General features: G+C 36.4%; 1 protein-coding gene across 6 annotated transcripts in view; it reads left to right on the top strand.

Moving 5' to 3' along the window:
* RAD18 (RAD18 E3 ubiquitin protein ligase) overlaps nt 1–12,899 on the top strand; it is a 111,765-nt gene that overhangs the window by 16,061 nt on the left and 82,805 nt on the right. For all 6 annotated transcript variants that reach the window (XR_011651539.1, XR_011651538.1, XR_011651540.1 and 3 more), the window contains exon 4: nt 1,176–1,246. Coding sequence is in view for 3 of the 6 variants with exons in the window: in XM_024556482.4 (XP_024412250.1) it covers nt 1,176–1,246 (71 nt within the window). In the remaining 3 variants the exon portion in view is untranslated. The remainder of the gene's footprint in view (nt 1–1,175; nt 1,247–12,899) is intronic.

Raw genomic sequence — 12,899 nt, 5'->3', positions numbered from 1 at the left:
AAATATTTCTGCTTCATGTGTGTACAAACGCCCAAGGGAATATGTGTAATTGCTGACTTAAGCCACATAAAAGGCATTTTCAGAAGGAGCTCTAAAACACATATGTGGGGAACTGGGCTTTGTTCAAGTTTTTGTGGGGATTTCTGATAACCTAAATGTATTTTAGGAGGTAAAAACTACAAGTTGAGAATGTAGCACTCAAATCTTAAGACCTTTGTTTTTATGGCTGTTCATTTTTTATAATTTCTCACATTGGGTAGAAAATCTGATGGGTGGATTATTTATTTGCAGATGACTGGTGTAAGTATTTGTGGAGAAAACGGATCCATGGCCCTTGGGCTGCACCCAGCCTAACTGTCCCTTGCTTCTTTCCCAAAACAGACCTCCAGGGACAGCACTGGCCAGTTTGTAGTTACTGGTTTCTGAAGCTGTTCAAGTAGTGGAAATAGATGAAAGGATAGCTTAAGAGGGAAGGTAAACATAAGTAAAGAAAGAAGAAAAAGAGAGAGTGAGGTCTGACTGAAAGGGCACCTGGAGATTAAGAGTTTTTGGTTCTTCTAGTGTGATGCCTCTGGTAGGTACAAAGTGTCAGAATTCCTCTGAGCTATCATGTAAGAACCCTATGTGAGAAATGATAGTTTCTCAAGTCTACACTCTGACAACTTCCAGCACACTGTCTTTGTCAGGATGACATCGTCGTGGAGATAAACTGTATACCATTTATGCTAAATAACCACTGGTTTTACCATTTTCCTATTGCTTTCCTAAAAACCAATCTTGTTTTTAAGCTCCCTTTGGACTCGTAGTGTCTCTCCCAATATTATCACTTAAAAGAGCATCTCTTTTGTTCTTCAAGAGAAATTTTTGGTGATGCTGAGTGCTGGCATTCTTGCTCATATTTGGTTTTATCTTAGTACAGAGTATATATGGTTTTACCATGTGCTTTGGGGAGCTTTTATCAGATTTCCAGTTGGCCGATTCTGATTCATTGTTTTTAAATGAGTTTTTATCTCATATTAGTATGAGATAAAAATGAACTTTATTTTGAGGCTTTCCTGGAAGACTAAATGGGATGGGAAGTCTCAGGAGAATGGGTCACACATTTTCAAAAACAAGATTATGACAAGTAAATTATTGTTTCCGACCTTTTCCCATCTGGTGTTTTTCTTTTCTAGACAGTCACAGAGCCAGACCTGAAAAATAACCGCGTGTTAGATGAACTGGTAAAAAGCTTGAATTTTGCACGGTATGATTTGGAGACTAACTTTAACTACTTTTGCCATTTATATGTGTCCCTTTTTATTATGCACTTTTGGGGATTAGAGAATGCAAATTTGAATATTTGGGGTAAAGAAGGGAAGCAGCAACAGTTATAATCATACGTGGACAATTACAATGGCAGTGGGATTTTCTCCTTTTACTTAACAGAAATCCACCGTTATGAGACACAACAGTTAAAATGCAGATTTGAGCACTTCACTTCTGGGTGCTACAAGGGTACTCCAGCTTTACTTTTTATTTTGCCTGTCCCAGACCTAGAGTCAACCATTTTCCCAACGGTTCCCAATGGTTTCTTTTATCAGAGAATGGTATTTGGAAATCAGGATCTGCAGTGGGCTGTGCTCATTGTTACTGGGGTATCATTGCTTCCAGGCCCTCTCAAAGGACAGAGCTGGGGTACATATGCATGTATTCCTATGTGTATACTAATCCATGTATACAAATACATCTGTAGTTGTTTCTTTGCCCATTACATATTAATCCATTCATTCTTAATCTGATTTACTTAGCATGTATAAAATGACGTGCCATGAGAAATATTAGTAGACTCTTTATTAATTCAGAAATGTAGCTTTACTTCCTAACTGTCAAACGCATGATGGTGAAGGTGAGTTTGATCACCCAAAGGGCTATAAAATGGCATGTTCTACCAAATAGTATTTTGAATTATTTTTAGATTTAATCATGCAAGTCAAGCAGGAATTTTTATTAGGAATACACTGTGTTTAGTTAATGGTTAGGTGCCCATGTACTTAAGTGTACTACTTCTAGGCTTTTCGGAGCGTTTTTGGAAGTACATTACATTGCCTCTAAAAATGTAAAGAGATTTCTTTCAATAAAATTGCACATTTTTTGATCCTAAAAAATGATCAAATTTGAGTATACTGAACTTACCTAGTATGTATGACGTTCTGGAAATTGGCTAGTTAGTTAGTTCCCTAAGCAAAGTCATAAAAATGTGGTGTGCTTTCTTAGACTAAGGAACTCTGAGATTCTCTGATTCTCATAATTAAAATTACTGCTTTTATTACAGTCTTTTACCAGTGAGTCTTTCAGCCAGATTTTGAAGTCTGTGAGAAAAGGTGAAGTCATGTCTTTGGAAAGGAACTTTTGAGACAGTATCTGGAGGCTTGTATTTTTTCTTCAGATGGTAACAACATCCCTGCTGGGAAAAAGGGAGTGTTACAAAGAATAGCATCTGTTTGTGGAAGAGAAGTCATCAATATCTTTGTGTTCACAGAACTTTTGGTAATTTGAAAGGAGGCCTTGGAATGACTGACCTTCCCCCTCCCTCCCTTCTTCCCAAAAGGAATAGGCTATTTGATTATTCATCACAGTGGGCGTGGTGGAGTGGGAAGCATTCTCTCTAGATTTGGGGTGGCTTTTATCATTTGTTTCTCCTTTTGTTTGCCTTCTCTGAATTGCCTTATGGTGAACATTCCTTGGACATTTGTCATATCTGAAGCACTGTGGTATCTTATTTGCAAATTTACTGATGAAATTCAAGCTAGTCAACTTCATTACTTGTTTAAAATCTGGTTTAAGATTGATGAGGGTAGAGGTTTAATTTTATGACAAAATGTGAGATGTTTATATGGTTTGTTGATTTTGTTTCTTCCTGTCTTTCCATTGCCATCCTATGACGTGATTTTTTAAAATTTAATTTTCTAAGTGGAATAACAACGTGGTATTGGAGATAATTCTAGAGGTTTTCACACACAGGCTGCCATACACGTGTTACATTCTCTTCTGACTTTTGTCTTATTTTCAAAGTACGAGTGTTTTGTTTTTCCTCAAGTCAACTTTATTTAAAATAGTGTTCTCAAGAAACTTGTGTTGAACAAAACTTAATTAAAATGTGTTTGTCTTAGTGGACTGTCATTCTTGGGCTAAGACAATACCGTTTCTGTATTTTTGCATAGCAGCCGGTCTACGTCTGTATCGTTATTTTTATGAGTTGAGTGTATAGAGCATACTTTAGTACTTCGGTTTATTCACCATCGAGGTATGAATTTTTCTCCATGTATTTACTCTACTTGTAAGAATTTAAACATCTTAGATGATAATTGTAGTAGATAATTCCCTTCGCATTTCACAAGAGTATGTGGAATATAATTTCACCTTATGCTTCAGTTTGAAGCCTGCTGGCTTCAGATTCAGGCAGCACTAGGTTTCCGTCTTGGCCCTGCTACTTCTGATGCAGTGTGATCAGGATACTAAACCTCTTTGGCTGCTGTTCCCCATCTGAAAAATGGGAACAATGCTGTTGATACTTTGAGGGGTTGTTGTAAGGATTAAAAGTGAGGGGTTATACTAAAAGATACCCACTATAGTGCCTGGAACAAAGGAATCTACAAAACGATCCCTAATATCATTATCATACACGTTTAGCTATATTGTGCCGTCCTATTTTATGTTGATGCCCTAAGGTGCTAATAAGAATTTGTGCTTTGGTGGGCCTCTGCCAGTTAGTTTAACCCAGTGGTCCTAGATGGCTGTTCGCGTGTTTCAGATCAGAACAAGCACTTGCAGGGAGTTTTACTAGTTACTGAAGTCCATGGACTTGATTGCATGGATTTCAGGACTGCCTTTGTCCGCCCACGGACTTTTTGACTCTTGACTCCTAGCTGCATTCCCAAGGGTAAGGTTATCGTATAGTTAACAAATGGGCAAGATTCGATCATCTCAAGTCCGTAATTCATCCCCCTAAAAATAATCTATGTGTTTATGATAGATGCCACTAGTCATTGTAATATCAACTCACTTTAATATATATATATATATATTTATAGGACTGATGAAAATCATAGGAAAAATGACCAAATCCAGTATCATTTAGAATTACTATTTTTACAGAGCTCATTTTTAAAAGCTTATTTTTTAAAAGCTTTATCGAGATATAATTAACATACCATAAGTTGTACATATATTTAAAGTGTACAGTTGGGTAAGTCTTGACATGTTCATAGGAGATTATCACAACCAAGGTCCTCATTTCTTTGTGTCTCTTTGTGACCCCTCTCTCTTCACCCTCCTACCTCCTTCCTTTGGCAAACACTGATCTGCTTTCTGTTACGATAGTTTGCATTTTCTAGGGTTTTATATAAAAATAGAATCATACATCCTAACTTTGTATACGTTGTAAGGTATGGATTCAAGTTGATAATTTTTGTGTATAGATATCCAGTTGTTTCAGCAACATTTGCTGAAAAGGATATCTTTCTGTTCTTAGTTTGCTGAATGTTTTTATCATGAAAGGGTGTTGAATTTTTGTCAGGTGCTTTTCTGCATCTATGGAGATGATCATGTGGTTGTTTTTCTTTGTCCTATGAGTGTGCTGTATATATTACTTTGATTTCCTTATGCTGAAACACCCTTGTATTCCTAGGATAAATCTCATTTTATCGTAATATATATTCCTTTTTAATGTGACATCGGATGTGGTATACTGTTATTTTGTTGAGGATTTTTGTACCTTTATTCATAAGGAATATTGGTCTATAGTTTTCTTATGGAATCTTTCTCTGGCTTTGGTACCAAGATAATGCTGGTCTCATAGACTGTGATAGAAAGTGTTCCTCCTCTTCCTTCTCCCCCCCTTCATTCTTCTTCTTCCTCCATTCTTCTTCTCTTCCCCTGCCCCCTCCTCCTCCTTTTGGAAGAGTTGGAATAGTATTGATATTTTTCTAAATATTTTATTTTATTTTATTTTATTTTTTGAATTTATTGGGGTGACTGGTTAATAAAATTACACAGGTTTCAAGTGTACAATTCTGTACTCTGTAAGACGTCATCTGTGTATTGTATTATGTGTTCACCACTCCAAGTCAACTCTCCTTCCGTCATGTTTAAGGTATGTGAATTGCCATAAATAGTCTCATGGTTTTAAATACCACTTGTACATACACTGCTTCCAGATTTGTATCTTCAGCTAGATCTCTTCCCAAAACTTTAGCCTCATATATCCAGCTGCTCATGTCACATTGGACGTCTTAAAAGCAGCTCTTGATAGTGTGGCCAGTACTAAACTCCGAATTCCCTGTGCCACTCCCCAACCCCCACGCCAGATCTGTTGCTCCCACAGTCTTCCTCATCCAGTAAAGGACAACTCCTTCCTTTCATTGCCCAGGCCAAAAACCTTGGATTCATCCTTATCCTTCCCTTTCACACTTACTCTGTCATTCCATCAGTGTGTCCTGTTGGCTGTGTTTAAAATACTTCCAGAATCTGACAGCTTTTCATCACCTTACCAATATTCTGTCCATGCCAACATCAGCCTAGATTACTGTGATCACTTCCTAGTGATCTTCTGATTTCTTCTTTCGCCCTCTTAACGTCTTCTCAGGGCCGCAGCAACCAGAGTGATCCAGTCCTTTACAAAAAAAGTCAGGTCAAGCTCAGTAGCATCCAGAGGTGGTTTCCCATCTCATTGACAGCAAAATCCTCTGCTCCCTGCATAGTAGAGTCCCTCTCTGACTTCATCCGACTTCTCTCCTTGTTCATTCAGCGCCAGTCACACTGGCCATCTTGCTCTTTCTCAAACACGTTAATCGTACTTTGGCCCTAGAGACTGCACGTATTGCTCTTTCTAGGTGAAGCAGAGTTTCCTCAGATATCCACATGGTGTAGTCCTCCACTTGCTTTAGACTCTGTTTTCCATGGGTCATCTTCTCAGTGAGGTCTGCCGTGACCATCCTGTTGAGTCCGAAGCACAACCGTCCTCATGCATGGCTTCATCGGCTTCATTTTTTTTATAGCACTTTTTCCTTATGTTGTGTGTGTCTAATCTCTCTCCACTAAATATGGTGTGAGTTTCATTTGGACAGAGACTATTTTGTTATACATTGTTTTCTCCCCTACCTAGAGTGACAGGCGCATGAAGAAATTAATGAATTTTAATTTTATTTACTTATTTACTTATAAAAGATTTTATGTATTTATTTTAGAGAAAGGGGAAGGGAGGAAGAAAGATAGGGAGAGAAACATTGGTGTGTGGTTGCCTCTTGCATGCCCCCTACTGGGGACCTGGCCCACAACCCAGACTTGTGCCCTGACTGGGAATCAAACCAGCGATCCTTTGGTTTGCAGGTGATGCCCAACCCACTGAGCCACACCAGTCAGGGCAAAATTAATGAATTTCAATTTTAGCATGGGGCATAATTTTATCATTGCAGTGGTACAACTGTCACATTCTTTGCTGGCATATATTGAAGTTAGAGAGCAGATCCATAGAATAAAATTCATTTTAATTGTGAATAAAGCAAAAGCTGAAAAGATAAACTCCTGTGGTAGTGTGGAAATGGTTTATCATGACAGTTTCATCCATTATTCGAATAGTATCTTTTACTTTGTGATAATGAGATGAAAGCTTTTCCTAGAACCTTAAAGAGATTTAACTGATTATGGTTCTGTGTTTTTATTTTATTTGTGTTTTCTCTCAAAGGTAAAGATCCTTGAGTTTTTCTTTTAACTGTCCTCCCACTGCTTTTATTTGTTTACTTTCAAACGTTTTACTGTGGAAAAGCAGAGCAAATAGTATAATGAACCCGTATGTACACATTACCTACCTTAAACATTTGTCAGCTCATGGATAATATATTTTTTTAGATTTAATTTATTTATTTACTTTTAGAGAGAGAGGAAAGGAGGGAGAAAGAGAGGGAGAGAAACATCAATGTGCGAGAGATACATTGATTGGTTGCCTCTGGCACGCCTCCAGCTGGGGACCCAGCCTGCAACCCAGGCATGTGCCCTGACTGGGAATCGAACTGGCAGCCTTTTGGCTCGCAGGACGGCACTCAGTCCACAGAGCCACGCCAGCCACGGCTGCTCATGGATAATCTTGATTCTTCACATCTACTCACCCTCCCTTAACCCTAATTATTCATTTAAAATACTTAATATTTAAAATATTAGATATGTCTGTTAGTCTCAGAACATATTTAAAAGCGTCAAAGCATTCAGATTATGATTGATAATTAAATATGAAGCAGAATATCTTGATGTAAATAGAATTTTTGTGGATTTCTGTAAAAATGTGAGGTAGAATAAAATAATTACGGCTTTTTTGTTTTTACGCCATTTCCTACTAATTGAAGTAACTAATCTCTAGGTAGTATGAATGTTAATAGAATTTTTTTTTTTTGACTTTAGGAAAATACAGAAAGGGAAATCCAATCAAAGAATATATCATTTTGGTAAATATTTATCTTTTTCTATGCGTCTTTAGATTTCAGGTGGTAATACATGCTATTTTATTCCCCATATTCTTATTGATAGACACTTGGATTGCTTTTGGTTTTTGTCTTTTGAATACTGCTGCTGTGAACAGTCTTGAACATGTCTTTTGGTGTATATTTCTTTTGACACATATCTAGAAATGTAATTGCTAGGTAAGAGAGTAGGCATTCATTTATCTGTTTGTATCTTTAAAGCTAGTTTTCAAATTGTTAAAATCAATTACACTTCCACTAGCAAAGTATGAGCGTTCCAGTTACTCTGTATCTTTACCAACACTTAGTATTCCCATTCTTACTTTAGCCTTTCTGATTAGTACATCTAAGTGAGATTTGTGTAATTATTGTTTTTAGTTTTACTATTTCTTGATTTTCTTAAAGTGTGACACAATGCACAGTGAAATGAGTACAGCGGGTTCAATCATTGGATTTTGATGAATGTGCACCTTTGTGTAGTCACCACCCCAGTCACCGTGTAGAACATTCCATCACCACAGATCCCTCTTCTGCTTGTGGTGCTCGCCCAGCCCCACAGACAGTCGACATTAGGCTCCTGCCTCACAGATGCTCTTACCTTCCCACGACGGGATCTCATACACGTATTTATTCTTTCCTTTGCTTCACATACTGTTTTTACGCGAAGCTTGCATCAGCATTCATGACTTTTTTGTTGCTTGTATCAGTATTCATTATTTTTTTTTGTTTGTATCAATATTCGTTATTTTTTAGTGCCGAATAGTATTCATTGTGTGAATATACAGTTTCATTATTTATTCATCTGCCGATGAGTTTGGACTGTTCGCAGTGTCTGGCTGGTGTGGTGGAAGCTGCCATGAACGTCCGTGTGCAGTCTGCGTGTAGGCGTCTGGTGTGTGTCTAGGAATGAAATTGCTGGCTTGCAGGATACGTGGGTCTGGAACGTCGTGAGAAATGGGCGGGCGGTCCTCTGTTAGACCACACCCAGCAGCGGTGTGTGAGAGTTTCAGCTGCAGCACATCCTGATGATATTGGTATTGTTAGTCTTTTCAGTTGTAAGCCTTCTATTTGGTGTGAAACGGTAATGCTGTGGTTTTAATTTGCATTTCCTGATGGCTGAGTTACCTTTTCTTGTACTTACTGCCTATTTTTATGTCTTTGGTGAAGTGTCTGTTCCAGTTTCTCACCCAGTGTTCCAAAACTGTATTGTCTGTCTTTTTCTTACTGATTGTCATTCTTTATGTATTTTGGTTAAATATATGTATTGCATTTTTTCTCCCTGTTTGTAGCCTGCCTTTTCATTTTGTAGAGGGTGTCTTTTGATGAATAGATGTTTTAAATTTGATGAAATCCATTTTATCTCTCTCTCTCTCTCTCTCTTTTAATGACAACTACTTTTGTTAAAAATCCTGCCTTAGAAATCTTTACTTACCTTGGGTTGTAAAGATTTTTTAATATGTTTTCTTCTAGAATTTTTACAGTTTTAACTTTTGTATTTAGGCCTGTGAGCCTATTCCAGTTAGATTTTATGTGTCATGGAGGTGAGGGTCAGGATTCATTTTTTTCTCCGCAGATGCTCAGTTGCAACAGCACGACATGAGGCAGAGAGTCACTGAATCGCAGTGGTCCCTTTGTTGTAAATCAGGTGACTGCGTGTGTTGGTCTAATTCTGGACACATGTTCCACCTTCTCTTTCTCTCTCTGCGCTAGTACTACAGTGTCTTTAATACTGTAGCTGTATAGTATGTCCTTAACGTCCGTAGTGCAAGTTTTCTGCTTTGATTTCCTTAAAGAGTGCTGGCATTTCTAGGGCTTCGATTTCTGTATAAATGTTAGAATGAATGTGTCATTTCACTTGAAAAAAAGTTGCTTGTGTTTCGATTGGGATTGCATTGACTCTCTAAAATCAGTGTGGGGAAAATGGGCATCTTAACATTGTCAATTGTTCTAATTCGTGTACATGTATATCTCCTTATTTATTTAGGCCTTTCAGAGATTTCCCTTAGCACTGTTTTGTAGTTCAAGATATAAGTTACATATATATATATATTTTTTGTTAAATTTATTTTCAGGTGGTTAATATTTTTGATGGTATTTCAAGTGGTATTTATAAAAATATTTATTTTTCTGTTAGCTAGTATATAGCTAGAACATTAATTTTCGTTTATGGACATGCTCAGTGACCTTGCAAAAATTCACTTATTCTAGTTGCTTGTAGATATTTTTTAAATTTTCTGTGAACATAATAACGTCATCTGCAAATTGAAAACTTTCTTTTTTCCTTACTGTTGTGTCTTTTGTATCTCTTGTTGTGCCTTACCACAAAGGCTAGGACCCCCAGTGCAGTTTGAAGAGAAGTGATGGCAGTGGACACCTGGTCTTGTTTGCAGTCTTAGCGGGAGGTGTTCAGTGTCTCACTAGTGACTGATGGTAGCTGTAGGTTTTTTGAAGGTATCTTTTACTAGAGTGAGAAAATTTTCTTTTATTCCTGGTTTTCTGAGTGTTTTTGTTGTGAATGGGTGTTCAATTTCCTCAAATATATTTTCTGTGTTTATTAAGATGATTATACACTTTTTTCTTTTGTTTTGCTAATGCAGTAAATTACATTGATTTTTCAACTAGCAAACCAACCTTGCATTCCTGGAATGAATTCCACTTGCTCATGATGGATTATATTTATCTCTAGATTTTATTTGTTAATATTTCATGTAGTATATTTCTATCTATAGCTATGAGATATTACTGAACTATAATTTTTTCCCCCTAAAATGTGTTCATCAGATTTTGTAATCAGAGTTATGCTGGCTTTAATATGAGTTAGGAAACATTCTTTTTCTATTTTCTGGATGTGTTTGTGTAACAATTTTATCTTTTTCTTAAATATTTGGTAGAATTCACCAGCAAAACTATCTTTCTTTTTGGAAGGTTTTTGATTGCAGCTGTTTCTTTAATACTACTACTCTTCGGGTTTTCTGTTCCTTCCTTTGTCGGTGTTGATGAGTAGTGTTTTTCAAGGAGTTTGTCCATTTCATCTAAAATTTCTAATTTATTGCTATAAAGTATTTATAACATCCTCTTATTTTTTATTCTCTGTAGGATTTGTAAAAATGTCTTCAAATTCTTTGTTTTTGTAATTTTTATTTTCACTTATTTTTTCTTTTTCAATATGTAGGAATTTACTAATTGTTTCCATTTTTTCAGCTTTTTGCTCTGCTCATTTTCTTTTATATGCCTGTTTTCTATTTTGCTAGTATCTATTATTATTTATTTCATCCTTGGGTATAATTTGCTATTCATCTCCTAACCTTATAAGTTGGAAGCTTTTAGAATGTCGATTCTCAGTTTTTCTTATAAGTTATAATTTGGTCTATAGGGACTGGTTTAGCAATCCCCTAGGCTATCGTTCAACTCAGAATATTTTCTGGTCGCCATTGTTATTTGACCTGTGGGGTTACTTAGAAGTGTGGTATTTAATTTCTTAACACTTGGAGATTTTCTAGCTACTTTCATTGAGTTTCATGTGAATTTACAGTGGTCAGAAAAGATACACTGAATCTTTTCAGCTCTCGGGAATTGTTGAGACTTGCTTTATGTCCCAGAACATATCTGCACGGGTAATTGTGCCATGGATCCTTGAAAAGAATGTGTATTCTGCATTTGCCGTGTGTAGTGCCTTTCACTTGTGAATCACATCAGTTTACTAATTGGGTTGGCTCAGGTCTGTATTCTTACTGGTTTTTGTCTCTTCTATTAGAGAGGTGTGTTTAGATTTATACTCACTATTATTTAAACTAACTATTGTGAATTGGTTATCTTTCCTTTTAGTTCTATCAGGTTTTGTTTTATATATTTTTGAAACTGTGCTGTTAAGTGAATATAATTTATGATTTTAATGGCTTCCAAGTAAATTGACCATTTTGTCAAAATGAGATATCTGTCTTTGTTTCACATGACACTTTTTGCCTTAAAGTCTATTTTGTCTGCTATTAATTTTTAAAGTTGCCACATCAGCTTTCTTTTGGATAGTGTTGGCATGGGACATCTTTTCCCATCCTTTTATTTTGAACCTTCTTGGCTATTTTTATTAAAGTGTTTTCTTGTAAACAGTATATAGTTGCTTCTTATTTTTAATCCAGTCTTTACATTTTAAATGATTACAGTTTACCATGTTACTTTGTTTTCTTTTTGTCCATTTGTTCTTTTTTAAAAAATATTATGCTACCCTGGCTTGTGTGGCTCAGTGGATTGAGTGCCAGCCTGTGAACCAAAGGGTGGCCGGTTCGATTCCCAGTCAGGGCACATGCCTGGGTTGCGGACCAGGTCCCCAGTAGGGGCTGGGCAAGAGGCAACCACATATTGATGTTTCTCTTCTTCCCTTTCTCCCTCCCTTCCCCTCTCTAAAAATAAATAAATAAAATCTTTTAAAAAATACAAATATTATTTCTTTTTTCCTGCCCTTTTGTTGATACTAGAGTATTTTTATAATTTTATTGCCTTTGTTAATTTTTGCATAATACCTTTCAGTGTCAACTAAGGGATTACCCAAGAAATTATACAAATACACCTGTAACATAATATAGGGTAACATAAATTAGTACTTTTATCATGTCCTGAGCAATGCAAAAGCTTTATAATATATTTGCATTATTTAATCCCTACTTTTTGCTATGTTTGGAGAGATCTTTTTTCCATATATGTTATAAATCCCACAAGACATTGTTGTGTTGTTTTCAAGGAAGTCAGTGGTCGTTTAGCCGCATAGTTACTTGTTCTGGAACTGTTGACTTTTGCTGACATTTTTGTTATCATCTAGGACTATTTTCCTTTTGCCTGAAGATTCCTTATAATATTTTTTGCTTGCTGGTGAGGAATTCTATTAGCTTTTGTTTGCTTTAGAATGTCTTTTTTAAATTTCATTTTGGATGAATATTTTCAATGGAAATAAAATGCTGGAAATTATGTTTTTGTTCTGTACTTTAAAGATGCCATTCTATTCTTTTTGCTTTCATAGTTTTTATTGAAAAGTCAGTGATCTTCCTTACTGTTGTTCTTGTAGATCGGGGATTCTTACCTGAGAGTGATTTTGCGTTCCTTTCAGCCCCTCCTCCAGGGCACATTTGGTAGTGTTTGCATATATTTTGATGACTTCAACCTGGTTGGGAGGGATGTATGCTACTGATGCTTGGAGGGTCCTGTAATTCCTTCTGAGCTTCTTACAACGCACAGAAGAGAACTTGCAACAAAAAATCATCCTAATGGGGCAGTAGCGCCAAGATTGAGAAACTGTGTCCTAGAGGTAATGTCTTATTTTTTTCTGGTTATTTACAAGACTTTTCTCTTTATTTTTGATTTTCAGTAGTTTGATTATGGTATACCTTTATCTTTCCTGGGATAGATTTTAATTCC

This window comes from Desmodus rotundus, chromosome 8 (genome assembly GCF_022682495.2).
Source record: "Desmodus rotundus isolate HL8 chromosome 8, HLdesRot8A.1, whole genome shotgun sequence".
In the NCBI taxonomy this organism is placed as follows: Eukaryota; Metazoa; Chordata; class Mammalia; order Chiroptera; family Phyllostomidae; genus Desmodus; species Desmodus rotundus.
The sequence above is the reverse complement of the archived record's forward strand: the minus strand, read 5'-3'. Positions and strand labels throughout refer to the sequence as shown.